Source organism: Fulmarus glacialis, unplaced genomic scaffold (genome assembly GCF_000690835.1).
Source record: "Fulmarus glacialis isolate BGI_N327 unplaced genomic scaffold, ASM69083v1 scaffold44666, whole genome shotgun sequence".
Classification (NCBI taxonomy): Eukaryota; Metazoa; Chordata; class Aves; order Procellariiformes; family Procellariidae; genus Fulmarus; species Fulmarus glacialis.
The window spans coordinates 23,526-41,465 of NW_009217079.1; the positions used below are offsets into that span (position 1 = coordinate 23,526).

The window sequence follows — 17,940 nt, forward strand, 5'->3', positions numbered from 1 at the left end:
TCAGAATATTTGGCTTGTCTCTGAAAAAGCAAGATGGAGCGTCAGAGCAAAATAGGATGCTACTTTCACAGCTTCTCTTGCTGCAGGGCCCCACAGCACCCTGCAGCCTGGGTGTGACGTGTTAATTAATAAAATTTGGTATCGGGTATGAAAACAGGCACCCTTGCCAGGATGGAAGAGATCACATCTGAACAACCCTGGTACCGTCAGCCAATGCATAACGAGCGCATTCTGCTCACATGTACCCAGTGCATCCCGAGCACAGCTGCTCTTCCTTTATCTGCGCATTCACGGAGGTTTTGGCATCAATCAAAATTAGAGGGCCAAATTTTCCTCCCAGATACGCTGACATACATTTGGACTTGCTCCAGATATATGCAGCTGTATCAAAGTGGAATCTGGCCCAGAGGCCCATGCTACAAAATTTAGAACAGGACTCAGAATTCAAAACTCTGTAGGAAAGCAGATGTGTTCAGATCTGGGGCATTTGCTCAGGCAGATCACTAGTCTGAAGGTTTAGCACAAAAGATTAACCCTTCAAAGAGGCCTGCCATTAGACAATGTCCCGGTGCTGGGTCAACATGCATGCAAAAGCTTCCTGGCTAGGGAAGCTATTGCTTATTCTCAGAAATTAACAGAAAATTTAAACAGTTTTGGAGATCCTAAGATCTGGGGGGATTTGCTGAAGCTGGAATGGAGTTAAGTGTTTCGACTAGCAAAGCCAACTGAATGCTGCGCTTTAACTCCCAGCCAGTCTGCGGAGAAAGAGACACAGTTATTTTATATACCCAACCCTTCTTTTGCTCCCCCAAGCCTCTTACTGAAGGAGCCCTGGGACAGCTATTGTTCATTGTTAAAAGTGCTGTTTTTAAAAACAAGACATAAACAAACCACAGCCCTCTGTAGCAGCATCCTGTGTCTGGGTCAGAAGGCATCACTGTGCCAAGCCAGGCACACCGGTGCACTGCTCTCCTCGGCGTCAGCGCAGCCTCTTGGGTCCCAGCCGGGGCACAGTCAAGCCCCCAGCGAGACCCACGGGCCCCAGCTCGAGCAGCTGGTGTGCGAGCACCTCCCACCGCCCATCTCTGCCGTGTGCTCTCAGAGCCATCAGCCCCCAAGGCCCCTCCAGCTACCCTTCTCAGCCTTCCCTCCAGAGGGCCAGCCTGGAAGATGTCACCTGGAAGGTGGCCACATGGCTCCCGTGTGGGTCCGTCACCCCCTCCAAGGCTGCACTGCCTGATGTCCCCTGTCCCCGTTTCTTGCTGAGCAGTGCCAGCCTGACTTTGGGTCAAATCCTCGCTACCGGCTGGTTTTGGCACTTCTCCGCAGCCAGGAAGCAGTAAAGAGACTCATTATAGCCTCCTTCAGCAAAACACACACACGAGTCGACATCATTCCTAACCCCTTCCCAGGGATACAAGAACGGCCGCACAGAAACAGACAGGGCCAGAGCCAAACCCTCCTGCCTGCAGGGAGTCCCGACTGCAGCCTGGCTTCCCTGTCTTTCCCTCTCACCCACCTTCTCCTTCATCTTCTCAATCTTCTTGACGGAGCTCCGCCGCTGAGGCCTGTCCTCGTGCCGCAGCAGGTTCACGCTGATGTCCCCTGACTTGTTGAACTGCTTTTCCTCCTGCTTCTCTGCCTCCTTCAGCTTGCTCTCAGCGCTGATGCTTTCCGTGTGATACATGTGGTAGGTCTTCATCACCTGAGGAAACAGAAGTTTGTGAGTCGCCTGCCCCACGACCACAAGAAGCGTGAGTGCATGAGAAGATGACAGCCATGGGCAGCGTGGAGCAGTCTCAGCTGTGCCAGGGCTGTTTGAGGCCACTATGGCATCAAGGAACAAGGTGGGAAGGAAAAGCCCCTAAAATTAACCTCATCACTAGCCCTATTTCGAAATGGCACAGAGCTGGTGTAAGAACTGTTATCCCCTCTCGGTCCCCATTGCAGGGACCGGCTGAGATGTGCCTCCAGCACACAGCTGCATTCAAAGAGCACTAGTGTATCTTCCTACAGGGAAATGAGAAATAACTTCTAGTGCATCGCAGCTCGGATAAGGGTCTCCATGACAAGAGATTGTGAGGAGCCCCAAATCAACCTGAAGTCACTTTCAACCCAACCCCTCTGTTCCTATACTTGAATTTGCTAAGCCAATCCATCAACGTAACCCCTGTTCTACCATCCTGACAAGTAGATCCCATCTTGAAGGTGGAGGAGCTGCAATTTCCAAGCAGAAATGGAGTTTGTCTCCTATCACCACTTAATTGTCCTCTTGCTGCTGCCGGTAAGCACAGCCAGTGCCAGAGTGGACTGCAGCAACACCTAGTCCTTTAAATTCAAGATCGCCATCAGTGACTCTGGATAGAGGATGCTGATCTACTGCCAGGAAAACTCCTGCAGGCAAAACTTATACCACAGCCTTTTCTTTCAGATACAAAAGCCCAAAGGGCACATTGTGATCATTTTAATGGAGCTGGCAAGAGGAACACATCTGCTCTTCTCTCTTTATGCCTTTAGTCACGTTGTCCCCTTTTATCATCTCCCTTCAGGGTTTGGATGTTTTATTTCACATTGCCTTGACAAGGCTCGAGATGCCCGACTTCTCACTGAAGATCAGGCTCACACGAAGTGCCTGGGCACCGCCGGCAATGGCAGTGGGACAGGCTCGCCTCGAGGCCCACGAGTTAAAAAGGAGCAGGAACCCACAAAAGCAGAGTAACTTTGCACAAGCCTTAATGAAGAAAATACAGAGTTTTCCTCAGCTGTGGTTGTCAGCAGGAAAAAAAAATTTAACTTGGACAAGGTTAGGCTGAAACATATGATCTCTCCTCTTGCCAAGCACAAACGTCAGCTGCAAACGAGCTCCAAATGCTGCATCGAAGCCTGCACAAATGTGCCATAGCTGGGAGTTACAATTTTAAGCAACTGCAAGGAATAGTAAGCAAAGGCTTGTGCCTTGTTTCTGAGCCGCTTTATTTCAAAATCCTGCAAATTCTAACACAGATTCGAGCCACCTATTTCAAACTGCAGTTTCTGCAGTGAACGTCAGAGGACACATGCAAACCAGACAATTTCTCTCTAAGGAGAAAGACTAGAGGGCTTCGCTGAGCCCTCCCCATCTTTGCTGTCTCCATCTTTTTGGGAAAAACTCAGAGGAAAGTGAAAAAGAAAAGTCCTGCACTTAAGTGCAGTCAGGCAGTAACAAGAGAGAGGTTTCCCCAGCACCCAGAGAGGCCATAACGCGATGCAACAGAAAAGCCCAACAATTAAACAGTGGTCCAAATTGCATGATTTTTGTGAAATCTAAAGATTATGAGAAGGTTACCTAACCAGAAAAACTTCAGCACAATTCATCGGTTGTCTCCACTCACCCACGGCTACGCCGCCCTGACGCAGGCCTGGGGACACACTGATGTAGCCCATCGGCTCCAATGGCTCCCGTGGCCACAGGGGGGACGTCGGCAGCCAGAGCGCACGGCAGGACTCCACTGCCCAGAGTGCTGCAAGGGGGGTCCGAGCCCCGCTGCCGTCCGGTACCTTTGCACAGGCTCCGACTGACTTATTTGCTAATGACCGGAGAAACTTTCCCTAACGAAGGCCCTTTTTCCTCCTCCGTAATTTATCCCTGCTTGAACCTGAAAAGGTAACGTGGGAACCAGGTTTAAAACTTCTCTAAAAGTCTCTTTAACAAGTGCAAAGGACCTAACATGATCATGGAAAATTTTTTCCCCAGGCTTCAGCATCCATGTTGTTGAAACAAATGCCTTAAACAGCTCGCTGTGTCAACCGTGTTCCCTCATCAGTTGCCATGCAGCACAGCTCGCGCTTGGAAATTTGGGGGATATTTCTGTTTGCCTTAATTTTGAATGGGGACTACCTGCACTGCAGCAGTCCGCCCTTTAATCCGCAATTCCCTTGTGCCTTCTCGGCACTTGCAATCAAGTCACGTTGTCCCTGTCCTACACTATTGTGTCATAAAGAAAAACTGCCACAGCTGCGTCCCTGGGATCTTTTCTGCAAATAAGTTAATTAGCTGCAGTGGAGGGAGAAAAATATGTTCCAATGTTCATTAGTTATTTAACAACACAAGTTGTGTTTTCCAATATTAATAACATGTTCTGGATAAAGGCCATTGCCAAAATACTGGCCATAAATGGCACTGTTTGCTGTCTTCAGCTAGAAGTGCTTTATATTTGTAAACAGCTCGTCATTAAGGTTCTGACCCAGCAGAGGAGCCAGATCAGAAACTGGGTGACCCGTGCTAAGCACAGGCTCAGGCCCTCCTGAAGTCAAGGAGACCAAAACACAAGCCCAGCGCACAGGGTGAAGCAGAGATGCGCAGGTCAAAGCCTGCCGAAGATGCCAGCCCCCTCCTCTTTGGACGGAGCCTATGGCACAACCTAAGGGACACCCAGGGCATAAGGTCTGAGAAAGGGACAAATCCATCAGACCGACGGACGCTGACCTCCCTCTCCCTGGTCTTTGAAGGGAGCATGAAAGCAAACGTGTCCTTTTCAGAGGATTTCTATAGTGTGACACAGAGCAACGCTTCTACCCTGTGATACAGTCAGCGATCTCTACGCTGTGACACTCACAGAAAACACCTGCTAACCGTGGAGGTATGGCCTCCCCCGTCGCAGCGCTCCCCACAGAAAGGGAAAATTTCCTCAGCCAATTCATGTCCTGCTACACCGGGAATGACGACTATTACTATTATTTTTAACTGGGGTAATGCATCTGTAGATATTATTCTAATTAATACAATTCATTTCACAGTTATTAATCCTCTTCCATAATACTTGTGACAAAGAATCGCACCGGTTCACATCACAGTACTTCTATGGACTTCAACACGCTGCCTTCAGCTATAGCCGTGTCCCTGCATTACGGCAAACAAAGCCCATACATCAAACAGCCCGTCGTTAGTGCCATACACCAAATCGCACATCATTGCCAGAGCTTACAGAAAACACTACCAGAACAGTGCTCTGGGGTTACTGTTTTTCTCACCCTAATTTTGGCCTGACTTCTTTAGATAGGAATGCATATAATACAGAAAGGGACCTATGAGTAGAGGAACAAGAACCTCCAACCTTTACGGACTCCAACTTGATATCTGTCTGCTGGAGTCTGTAAGCAGGAATCAAAAGAATGAAGCTGGTTTTAATTCACAGCTGAATTATTTCTGTGCAAAACTGTTCACAAGCAACTCTTACTTCAGAATGAAAGTAATCTACTTCCTTTTTAATTAAAATCAGCATAGTTTTGGGGTTTAGTTCTTTCCACACAGAGAGTCCACAGGGTGACTTGCATCAGAACAGCAACAAGGCTGAATTAAAATCAATTTAGTTATTTTGGCTAAGTTTGAGACAGTGAATGCCTGAGAAACCTGTAAAAACATTATATAGTTTCCACACAGCGCACAGAATTCCCCTCTGAAAGGTTTAAAAAGCAGCTTAGCCAGGGCACAGAGGTACTATGGATAGAAGGCTTGGCCATAGGCAAGATAAACTACTTCCTTGCGTTGACAGCAGACAAATGACATTTTACAAGCAGCAGCTTGGTGTCCTTTGAGCCAGGGGTCCTTATTCTGTATCTGATTTTGTCAGCAGCCACTGTTACTGAATGTGCTGCTCTTGGGTACCCAACACCTTGCAACAAACAAGCTAACTCCAGGTCAGTCCTGAAGATGTCCCAAAACACCACCAGCACGCTGGATCAACCTGCAAGCCAAGTGTACAATTAAGCCTGTTCTACCTGATGTCTCAGGGACAGAAAACTACTGACTGGAGGGGAGCTGGTTTGCACTGAACAGATTTAAGATGATCTTGTTTGCCTGACAGGGCCTACTTTTTCTTCACGTTTCATCGTCGTTTCTGAAATAAGCGTGTCTCTTCCCCGCTCCTTCCCAGCCAGATGACAGAGTCGGTTTGTTATCTTAGCAGCAAGGTCAGTTCAAAGCAAACACAAAGCTCTTCCAGCCGTTCCAGTCTGTTTCACCATTCAAATAGATTCTGCTCAGGATGTGGGAGCAAAGCAGTGAATGGGGGGAAATCTCAGTTCTAGTGAAGACAAGTTTTGCCGCAGACTCAGCGGGAGCAAAATTATTCTCTATGCTCTTCCTTGGCCAACTGCACACACTTCAGACCTCGGCATGCTTCTGATCCTCAGATTGACCTAACCATGTCCCTTAGGTGATGCTCCTGTCCCGTGTTCGGGTTCTGGTCCACAGGTATTAAGGTCAGCCCAGCCCTTGTTAGTCTTTCCTTGTTTTGCATCTGTCATGCTGCTGTTGTAATTAATCTTAATTAGTCACCACCACTAACACAGCTTGTGACATTCAACCATCAACAACACACTCCCAAATCTCACACAGGCTTTTTAATCCAACCTGGCTGTCCACCCACACTGCAGGTCTCACAAAAACTGAATCCTTCAACAACCAATGCAGAAACAAACCTGTTAGGAGAAGATTTATGGCAGATATTTCAAATAATATCATTCATGCTCTGTTGTTTAGGCCTATTCTTCAAAAAGATGGAATAAAATGATTGTTTAGGAATAAACCTACTGCAGTGTTATTTATGTACCAGTAAGAGATACAACCAAAGAAAGCAAATATATCGTCTCAATTTTCCAACACAAGACAGACTTCATATTGCTTTGTTGATCCTAAACCACAAATAAAATAAAATAAAATAATTAAAAAAAAAAAAAAAAAAACAATAAACAAAAATTGCTACGGGGCAAGAGACAGAAGTAACACAAAGACTTTCACTGCCCTACTACAAAAACCTGCTTGAAGACCGATGTCCCGAATAACAGCGCACAATTTCACCTGAAGGCACAGAGAAGCTACACAACCAAAGTGCTCCTTGGAGCCCGGAGATGAAGCTGAGCACACACGAGCTAAAAGTCTTATGCATTCCTCAGAAGGTCATGTTCAGCCATCATCCACAGGCCACCAGACTCACATGAGCAGGTCAGGTTTCAGCCACAAATTGGCACTGCCAACTCAGAGCACGACTTCTGAGCCATTAACGCCTGGTAGAAATCACCAACCAAGTGAAAACTGAAAGGGGCCTAAAGGCAACATGGTGTAGAAGGCCCAGCAGGTGAGAGTATTATGGACACCAAGGATCGCACCGGATCATGCCCAAAACATCTCCATTGATGCTTAAGCGAAACAGTTAGACGACATGATCTGCGGCCACAGAAGCCCTTCACGGTAGGACGGCTGGGAAATCCTCCTCGGCTGCCGTCAAAACCAGTGAAGGGTGAAATGCTTCTAACAAATGCAAGAGGAATGAACGGGCTGTACCGCAGGATGGCAGGAGGGAGAGTGAGCCTCCTCAAGTCACTGAAACATTGAACAGACATTTTGTTCTAACAAATGACATTGCCTACATTCCCCTCGCTGCACAGGCTAGACATGGGTAGGATCAGCTCATTACTCACCGTGTAAAGCTCGTTGGTGACTTTCAGGAGCTCTTCATGCATCTGTAAGCCAATCTCCTTACTCTGGAAGACAAAAAGAAGATGAGTTGAGACTCTGTTATGCTCACAACATGCATTTCTGAAAGGAAAATACATTTTGAAGGGAAGAGTAAAACTGTATGACTTCCAAATACTCCATGCATATGCGTCTTAATCCTTTCTCCAAGTCGCATTCACAAGAGCGGTCTGCACACGCTGTGAACAGTACTGCGATAGCACTACCCTACCAGAAGCATGTCCTCAGCTGTGGTTAGCAGCAGAAGCACGTTGCCCTCAAGGCCCCGTGCAGGTCGAGTGCCGGTGGCAGCACACAGAGGCTCAGCCCTCGCTCCAAACACTCCCAGCACGCCATGGCTCCAGAGGACCTCACCTCCAGAGGACCTATCAAACTCCGGAGATAGACAGGAGGTGTGGAAAGGGGGAATGGGATCCTACAAATACCCACTTCAAACTCAGGAAGAAATGAGGTGATGGGTTTTTCCAACTAGCTGATCAAAGGTAGGCAGAAGGTCTCCAATGCTGCCAGAGTACTGCTACGAGACACTGCGGCACCAGCAGAAGGAACAGAGTCTGGGGACGCTGGCAAGCTGGTAGGACAGGGAAACAGTGAGTTGTTCTTCTCCTCTTTTCTTAAACCAAGTGACCAACCTGATCCTGACAAAACCAGAAGTACTTGTTCCAAGCCCTTCCACCCCTGTGCCCAAGTGGATCCTGATAATCCCCAGCAAAGGCTTTCACATCCATCCCACAGAGAACAAAACCACAACAAACTATTTATGCTGCCGCTATCTAGCTGCATTTTTCACATTGCTCTCATGCCTGTAGGGTTTTTCCTTCCTCCTCTCAGCTGACAGTGGAGTGGGTGGATCTTGGCAGCACAACTGGCTTTGGGTAATGCCCGTCTTAAATACCTTCTGCCCCCTCAGAGATCTGCCCTCTCCTGGCTCCCCTGCCAGACACGAGACTTACTGTTCTTTGCTCTGCAGTGGAGTTAACAAAGCCACATACACTTTCATTCTACATATTATTTTAAAAAATTAAACAGCCCTGCAGCATGAGAAATGCCCCAGGGCCCTTATTTACACCACTTCAGAAATCCTGTCTAATATCCTTCCTGCTCCAGGAGCTGAAAAGACATCATCAACAGGGCTGCCAATCCACATCTGGGCTCCGTTTTTTCCATTTCTAAACACTAAAACCAAAATACAGATGGCCGCCTCTTCCAATCTGCCTGTGACAGTTAAGTTTAAAAGTAAACTAGCATTTTTATTTCCTTTAATTTTCTACAAATCCTTAACAAAATAAAATGCATGATTATAAACAGGAACACATACAGTACAGCAAATCCTCATGCTATTTCAGAATTGCTGCATTTCTGTTTGAGGTCGATGTTTGTCCATCGATCACCCAAGCTGGGTTTCAGAGACCATGATGAGGAACATCACACAATTTATTATCCTGCAAACACACAGGGATGAATCTGGAATCACAGACAGTATCACTTTGCCCTTCCACTGGCAGTGTTTATCTCCAGCCCACAGTCAACTTGCTGTGTGGGTCTAACACCTAACGCCCTCCCCCATTTTGGGGACTTGTTTCACATTAAGACTGGCAGAGTGCACAAAAGCTGGGCCTGCTCTGTAGCCAGAAGTGTTTTATAGCTTGACTTCGCCTATTTTTCAACAAAACCTGCATTACTGGATGTGGGTAAGTGGCTGTTGCATTCTCCACACTGAGCTGGCTCTGTGTTAGTGCTAAACTAACTCCCCTGTAAAATCATACAATAAACATTTGTGGGTAAACAAATCGCTTAGATTTGCATTCTCCAGTCATACAGTATCACCTGTCAATCAATCTTGATTTGATAGATTTCTTAAAGACACCTGACGCCGGACTTGCAATTTCCAATCAACTTTGATATTTCAGAACGCAGACTATCAGGGCTTCCTAGCACAAGTATTTCAGGTTTTAAGTTCACCTTGACCATGACCTACCCTCCCCGTTTTGTCTTCAGTAGCTCATTTTCACTATTCTGACCTGAGTGAACCAAAGTCTCTCTCAAAAAGGACATTTTATTACAAAATAGCTAGATCACAGTTATATAATAAAGTTTCCAATTTCACAACCACAAGAGCCAAAGTTCAGCAAGCTTAGGAGAAAGCTCACTGCGACTGTAAAAACTCATGGCATCTTCCTCCCTCCACCCCCCTGTCTGCTGAAATCCTATTATCAGTTTGTATTTTCACTTTTCTTGCCAAGCAGGATGAAGCAGATCCAGTCGCCTACCTCCTACAGCATGAACATGGCATTTCACGGGAGAGGCCACAACTTGGGGAGCTGCTGAACATTTAAGCTTGGCTGCAGATCAAGTCAACTCCTACTCAGAAATCCAGCGGTTGGATGCTTCTGCAGATGTGCATGCACTGCTTTCCTGCCTCCCTTGTAATTACACCCCACATCTCTCCGCAGAATCTTGGCTAGGAAACATTTATTATAGCTTGAAGATGTGCTTAAACTTAGACACTCCCCTCCCCCCCAAAAAAAACCCAAACCAAAAAAACGAGCATTTTTTTTCAGATTTCCTCAAATAGCTCCATGTATTTTTGTGCACACAGTTACGGAAAATACCGTCAGCTTCTTGGCTGGGTGGCTAAAGAAGCCCACAACACAGAGAGGTCTTCTAATTAAAGCTAACTGGACAACCTACATACTTGAAAAGTTTAACCTTAGATTATTAAAAGTTAGAATTGAATGCAAAGAGTAAAGCAAGGAATCTAAAGAGTAAAAGTACTCTGCGTTCAGTGAACATCCAGTAATTATAGTTTATCTGTGAATTAGTGTCAGGGTATTTGGAAAAGTCCCATCTTCAGAAGCACGACTGATGCACGCGGCTCCCATTCTTACGTGCGTGAGGTGCCAAGAAGATGCCAATTACCAGCAGGTGCTAAGTACCCCCAGCCATCTGGAAACCTCGTCTGCTGGAAACCCCAGTACCTCCCCTCCCCGCCAACACCGGCAGTCACTAGCTGGTCTCGAAAAATCTCACTGTGGCTTGCTAATAAGCAACAGAGCTATTAAAAGCATGCATCCCTCCCAGATAAAAAGGAACATCCAGAATATGAATTATTTAAGCCAGGGTCTACAAATGGGGGTCTCGGACCCAGAGGCCCCAAGCCTGCAGGAGTTCAGTCGCACGTAACCCCTCCAGCTGACCCTGCTGTCATGAGTCAAAGCCCGGGCCCTGAACCGAGCCTTTCCCAAAGCAAACGGAGGAGGACGGGCCTGTGGTAGGAGCAATGGCCCAAAGTCAGCTGCAGCTCTTGCCTCTGCCCCAGATTTCCTGTGCGGCGGAGGGCAAGTCCACAAAGCCGTAATTTTCAAACCTAATTTCAGACTCCTAAAGAGAGCAACAAAAAATGGCTCAGTCGTCAGCAGCGTGTCGTTCCCATGCATCCCACTGACGCAGGGGGACCCCAAGTGGGTACTACATTTAAAGACACATTTGCTTAGACACTATATACCAGACGCTCTGCATCCTGTTGCTGGAGACCAAAGTGGTCTCCAGGATCGTCAAAAGTCTCCCGGCATCCAAGAGGGCAGCGTCCAACCTCGTGATGCTGGAGCCTCTTCCAAACGCAGGCAGGCAAGAAGCTGAAGGATTCGCCTCTCCTCTGAGTTTGCTGCCTCCCCTTTTTATAACAGAGAAATTACATTTCTGTGTTTATGGGAGACAACGCCAAAATGTCATTCCAACTCCCTGGCACCACCCGCAAAACCCAGACCCCAATTTAGCTGCTTGCTTTATGCCTTCCATTCCTGATTGCTGGGATAGCAATGGCTTCAGTTTAGCAGGTTTTTTAAAATCCCTGCCGCTGCAGACAAGGGGGAAGAAGCAACACAGACTACTGGCAACGAAGAATGCTTATTTTAAAGACAAAGAAAAGAAATCCCTTCCAGACAGACACCACTTCTTCATTAAATCTCCATCCAGGGCACTGCAGTATGGGATATAATTAAATTCACTGTCACGGAACATAATTAAATCTCACACTGGGGAATAACGCAGCACAGTTATTTTGGACATAGCAATGCTCTGTCTCAAACGTATAATTTCCTGTATTCCATACTTGGAAGAAGGAGCAAACTTCTTTCCCTCTGCCACAGCAGGAGGTAAAAGGAGAGACAACACCTGCCTGGCAGAGGGGGCCAGCGGTGCGTCCCTCGCCGCGGGTTTGCCTCTGCCAGGAGGACACACTGTGAGATTTCATGGTGACGGAGACTCACTCCGACAAAAGATCAAGTCAGATCTCTGCAGTGACTTATCTTAGCATCTCCATTTATTGCCTGCCTATTAGCAACGTTAACACACTTGCCTTGAGAATCTCCTCCTGCGCCAGGAACGTGACTCACAGTGGAAGCTCCAGGGAAATTTGCCCAATTGAGTTTTCTTCCTCTACTTTCCTCATTAGCAGGGCTTGCCTGTCTGCTGGAGCAGGCAGGGAGGCTGGCTGCTCGTTTCAATTGCACAGGCTAAGCTGCAGGCTGGGGATGCTCAGACAGAGGACACTGGTCCCCCGACCTACCCGCAAGTCCCCGCGGCAGCACCCCTTTGCAGGAGCTCTGTGATACCCTTAAATATCTGCGCAGCTCCACAGTACCTGCTGACAAGACACTGTTCCTCGACGCAAGTGATCAGCACTCCGTCTCCAGGTCCTACATTTCCCAGGAAAGCCTCTGCTGGGAAAGAGGAGACAATAGCACAGAGGCCACACATTCCCTGCGTTTCGCATCTGCAAGCTCACCTTACCGCATCTACCTCAATGTCAATGTCAAGGGCTGGCAGCGAGCAGGGGAAATCCCTCAAACCCCAGCCCACCTCCACAGCAGTCCTGGTGGCAGCTGTGCCAGGAAGAGTCAAACCCAATTTCCACTAGAGTTCCTGCAGCTCTGTACCTCCCACCCAAACCATCCACCTTTCAAGCCATGTGTGACACCAGGGGAGACTGCGAGGAGGAGCTGCAGGCTGAGGCACCACCGAAATTAAGCCACCCAGAGCCGCTCTGAACTGCATTCAGCCCCTGGGCTCTTCAAAGCAGCCTCAGCTCAGAAAACCTCCTCTGGCTTGGTCTGCCACTCCCGGCACTTGTGAAAACATCTTGGGCATCAACTGAGAGACCCGGCATGCCGAGGTAAACAAAATGAGAGAAACAGCGAAGGTTTTCACGGCCTTCACTGGCCCCAGTCTGGCATCTGCAATGTCACGCCTGCAGCTGAGCTGCCCGTGCATGCTGCTAAGAACCAGGATAGCCGAAACTCACCCCATCCCAGGGCAGGCATTAGCACAGACCAGAGGGCATTTCAGACACGTCCATCTCTCCACATGAGTCCAGAGAACCAACTCAAATACATGACAGAAGGCTGAAGGTGAAGAAGAGGCACCCCATCTTTCATGTCTTGTACTGAGAGATTCAAAGTAGGAGACACGAGGATTTCTTGGCCCATTTTTAACCATGCTGACCATGCACCCCAAGGGCACCCACAACTATCTAACCAGTGACACTGTGGCACTTCTGTGGCATACATCCGTGTTTTCCTTTCAGCCTGGATACACAGCTCCTGGTCTCCAGATGACATTGTGCCTAACTCGAAAACCTCTCTGCAGAAATTTATTACCCTGCTTTGGAGAACAGTAGTTTCTGTGCAGCAAGAAGCCATACCCACTAGAGGAGAATTGCCCTTTGTCACCACAACTATAACCAGCCCGTGCAACAAGTAAATGATATCATTACCAGGTCTTTTTATAAAGATGCTGAGACTTATTTAATATCCCTGTGGGCTCCTCCTTCACTGTAACAGCCATCAGCAGTACAGCCCCCAGCCTCGGTATCACTAATGAAGGACGCTGGTCTCGGGTCTCTAGGCTCCAGCAAACTCCCACTATGAAAATTGCCACATATATATATTGTGGCTTCAGATTAGAGGGTCACAGAAGCAGGGCCAGGTGTCACGAAAACACCCGATCTACACTGCTGTTCCTGCCCTCACATCATCCACACTGATGGGATGCAGTTGGACCCCTCAATTGTAGCAATATGTTAAATTCTGAATTCTGAAGCATTGCCAGGAGAAGAAAGATGCACAGTTCGTTTAACTGCTGGGATAAAATACAAGCAGGGGGGTTTAGATTATAGCTGTGTAAAATTACATAGCTTCAGTGTGCAGGGGTTCAGCTGAACAACATGAGTTCAGAGGGCAAGCCAAATTATACCCTCGCATATTCACATCACCAAAGCCAGGAATTCTTATATTCCACATCTGGGAAGGGCAGAAAAGGAAGGGGAGGAAAGAAAACAAATCACTGAATGGGAAAAACTGCCCACTTTGTAACAAAAGAACTATCAAAGTCCAAATCCAGATATTTGCCTCACATTTTGTAAATGGTTCCTACCTTTACAAATATCAATTACAAGCATCTCTGCTCTCTGCCTCGAGACCACCTTTGGATGAATCCCATAATTCAGTACATTTTTTCTGCAGGTATTCAAGAATCAGACAAGTTTCCACAGTTATAATTGGGATTCCTTTGGATGCGATTCAAAAATACCTGAAAGGCCAACAAAAAGGCTGTGGATTGCTTAAGTGACATCTATCACTGTGCTTAAATACAAGTGATGCCAAGACTATCTATAGACTGTCCTGCAGACAGGCAGGTTTCTTCTCTTCAGAGTTCTCCAAGTCTCTGTTCCCAAATCCGCGCTACCCGTGACCATCCTGGGGGACACGGCACCGTGATGGAGCAAAGTGACCCCTGCCAGCTCCCGTTCCTCGAGGATGCCTTCTGTGCCCCGACCCAGGGGCCAGGTCTTGCCAGCCAGCCCCCTCGTGTTACCCACCGCATTGGGCTTGCAGTCCTTCACCCTCGCACTGCAAACCCATTGCTGCTGCCTGACCCCATCCCAACCGAGCGTGCCTCGTTAAGCATCGATGCAAGTGTCACAACACAGAGACGCTCTGTCACTTGATGCCACCAAGCACAGCGGCAGTGTTGGGAGGGAAGGAGTGGAAAGAAAAACAACAGGATTTGAGATGCAGGCATGCCATGGATCCATGGATTTGCAAGGGATTAATGATGTTTTCTGCTCTGTTTCCAGCAATTCCTAACTTTTTATTTCCTTTTTGACTGCTAGCGAGCACTGAGCTGATATGGTCAGAGCCTGATGCTTTAACTCCACATCTCATCCCAAACTTGGATGCATAAGGCTGGGCTCTGCACTAAGTTGTAAAGTTGCTTTTTCTTATGCGCCTCTCTTAACATTTGTCATCGTATGATTTTATGTACCACTTTATTACTAAATTACTTAGTAGCATACATAGGCACACACTCGATATGCACATACATATGTGTGTGCATTAAGGGCACTGTTACCTATATTTTATACAAACACACACTTATTTAAAAGTTGTTGCTTCTGTATTTAATTCTTCTATCTGCCAGTTTTAGGAATTCAATCCCCACCCCTTTTTTGTATTTTCATTTCCTTTCCTAGCTTTGCAGGGTTTTTTCCCTAACTATGACTTAAGGCCTACAGTTTCATTGTTTATTTTCAATAGTGGTTTTTTTTCAATTTATTCTAGTTTTCTGTTCTCCTGGGATTCCCAACTATTTCTGCGTATCAGGACCACCTTACTAACAACTTTTCCTCTCCCCCCTAAAAACATACATATTTTGGGTAAATAATGTTTCATAAGTAACTTATGATATTTCCCTAAAGACAGATTTTCTCCTTTTTGGGGATGCTGAGCCAAAAAAAAAAATCGGATATAAATTGCCTGCAGTGCCTATGGACAATCGAAGTGGATCCACTGATTTCAGTGATGTACATTTATTTACCAACATAACATCTGGCTTTATAAATTCTCTTTGGTTCTGTATTAAAATTCTCAGGGAGAAGGAGTTTAAAATCCTGGCTGCAGAAAAACTCTCATTTTCCACCCCACCAAACCTCATCAAAACCCCCAACGCTATCATCACCGTCCCGAGAAGCTAGCCCTTGCTGAGTCCCCCGCAGACTTCTGCACCCCGCAGTTCAACTCGACTCCCCGAGGGCCGCAGTCTGCTTTTCCCCGTTTCACAATGCTTGGTGATATTAAAAGGAAATGGACAACGAGAGGAGGGGTTGCATCTCTCCTGACAGGGCCTCCCCTCACTTTCAAAGCTAACAAAGTTGCCACTAATTAAGTCAAAAGGAAGTGATCCACAAGCAGAAGATGGCAAACTCCCCGACCCAAGCGTCGCCAGCCGTAGCTGAGCCACGAGCCCCCAGCTCACCCCGCAGCCCTGAGACACGAGCTCCTCAGCTCTGGGGAGAGCACGGCTTCCCCTGGGAGCAGAACAACCAGCCTCAACTCAGAGGAGCGACTGCGGCTCACAAACACCCTGCAAAGCTGTCCTGTCACCAAACGCAGCCATAGCGGGGACCCCAGCTTGGACCACAGCCTGCAAAAACAGGTTGGGCAATGATTCAAGAAATGTCATCTAGCTTCTCCTCTATCTTTGATAATCAACTTACACCTCCCGTAAGCCCTGCTGCTGAGGCCAGCGCACGCCATCGCTGACCTCGGCTGAGGCGAGGTCAGACCTGGAGTTGGCTCAGTTAAATGTCTCCAGCTCAAACACTAAAAACTCAATCACCGCTAGCTCCTACTTTCCGTCTGTCTTGGATTTGGGTAAGCCAAAAGGCTCTCTGGCCGGCCACTGTGAGAGGCGTGTCTGAGCGATGCACGGCCAAACGCCAGGGACTGTATGCTGCCGGTCAGCAGGAGGGCAAAACACTTCAGTGGAGATGAACAAAACGCAACACCCCAATTTCCTGGTGAATGACCCCACTGCTGCCAAGCGTGCCCAGGGAAGCCGAGGGGAGCAGCAGCTCAGCACCCGGCATCTTTCTTGGCAGATTACCACTGATCAATTGCTTCTCAATTATGCGCATCCTTGTACTCCAGATAGTAGGTCCCCTCTTCTCTGATGAGATTGTTTACATTTACATAATGAAAGCACAAAACACAAAACCTTCCAGTTCCTCCATGTACCCGCAGCATGTCACAACCAGTTAATAAATTCTAGATGGGAGGAATTAAAAGTGACACCTCTGGAAAAAAATGTTACCCTAATTTACCATCAAAGAGCAATCTACAACAAAACCGAACAGCTGAACCACAACTGCGGACGCCTTTAACCCTTCCGGAGCCGGTTTATTTGCCCAAAGGTCCTGTATGGTACAGTCTCCCCAGAAGGAGTGCTTCAAGCACTTTACTCATCATACTCAAAACCAGACCGGATAAAATAGCAAAAGATACCTCCTCTGAGCAATCTTGTACCAGCTGCAAGGCTGGACTGGATGTCTTAAAAAGTCTTCTATCGGGATGCTGATATTCCCACACACGTGCCTAAGGCTTCTCACCAAACACTGCTGCAAAGTGGGAAGCGCAGCCCTAGATTCCCTTTTGGGCACAGTGTGCAATAGGTTAAGAAAAATAAATAACCTGAATATCCCCAGAAGTGTCAGCCTCCCTACCCACATTAAATGGATGACACAGAATAAGCCTTTTCCATGATTTAGCTGAGCATTATTTCCAGGGACACGTGAGTCCTGCTACAATTTAAACCTCAAGGGACAAATGCAAGTGAAATCACAGATCCCCACAACTCTATTGTAAAACCTCCTTTTGATTAAAAGCAGGTGCTGGCTTTGGCAGGCTGCAGATGGAGTCGGTGCTACTTCACCTTTCCTGGCAGAAGACAGGGGGAGGGAGCAACAAGGAGCAACAATTTCTATAGAATATAAGCATTGTGTAAGTTAAAATTTAAATTCAAAAAAGAGGAGGGAGCGAGAGACAGAGGAAAAAGCGAACACAAAGAAATAATTCTGCTGAGTGGATGAAATATTTTATCATCTTGTCCTGGCTGAAGATTGACTTACTACAAGAAAAACACTTCAAACACTCTATTTACGCCCTTGTTTAAATGTTGACTGGATTTGCCCTATGGTTCAAAATGAGATATACCATTCACAGACCTAGGATAGTCTTAAAATACATCCCAAAAACGGGTTCAGAGTAAAATGCAAATGGAAGGGAGATTTTGAGACCGACAGAACTGAACTAACCGAAATATCCCAAATCCGTCCAATTTCTGGAGGCCAGAAGGACAGGAAAAGGGATGATGTCCTGTATCAGATCAGCAAATCCAAACCTGACCTTGCAGTTTAGTTTCTAGCTCAGATCTATAAACTAGAGGAAACTGGCCGTAAAAATATCACATTAAATTTACTCTCCAGCTGGGCTAAGATAACCACTGATTTGAGAGCCCTTCTCCTGTTTGGAGAGGCAAGCGTGCCAACAGGCTCACGCTGCTCACTAACTGCAGTTCTCCAGCTACTCCTG

General features: G+C 47.2%; 1 protein-coding gene across 1 annotated transcript in view; it reads right to left on the reverse strand.

Annotated features, from left to right (window-relative positions):
• Positions 1 to 17,940, reverse strand: part of LOC104078044 (SLIT-ROBO Rho GTPase-activating protein 3-like) — a gene marked incomplete at both ends in the record, with an annotated part of 41,601 nt that overhangs the window by 21,775 nt on the left and 1,886 nt on the right. The window contains 5 exons of the mRNA XM_009579522.1: positions 1 to 18; positions 355 to 365; positions 966 to 967; positions 1,520 to 1,705; positions 7,459 to 7,521. The exon at positions 1 to 18 is cut by the window's left edge and continues 98 nt beyond it. Of these exons, the coding sequence (XP_009577817.1) occupies positions 1 to 18; positions 355 to 365; positions 966 to 967; positions 1,520 to 1,705; positions 7,459 to 7,521 (280 nt within the window). The remainder of the gene's footprint in view (positions 19 to 354; positions 366 to 965; positions 968 to 1,519; positions 1,706 to 7,458; positions 7,522 to 17,940) is intronic.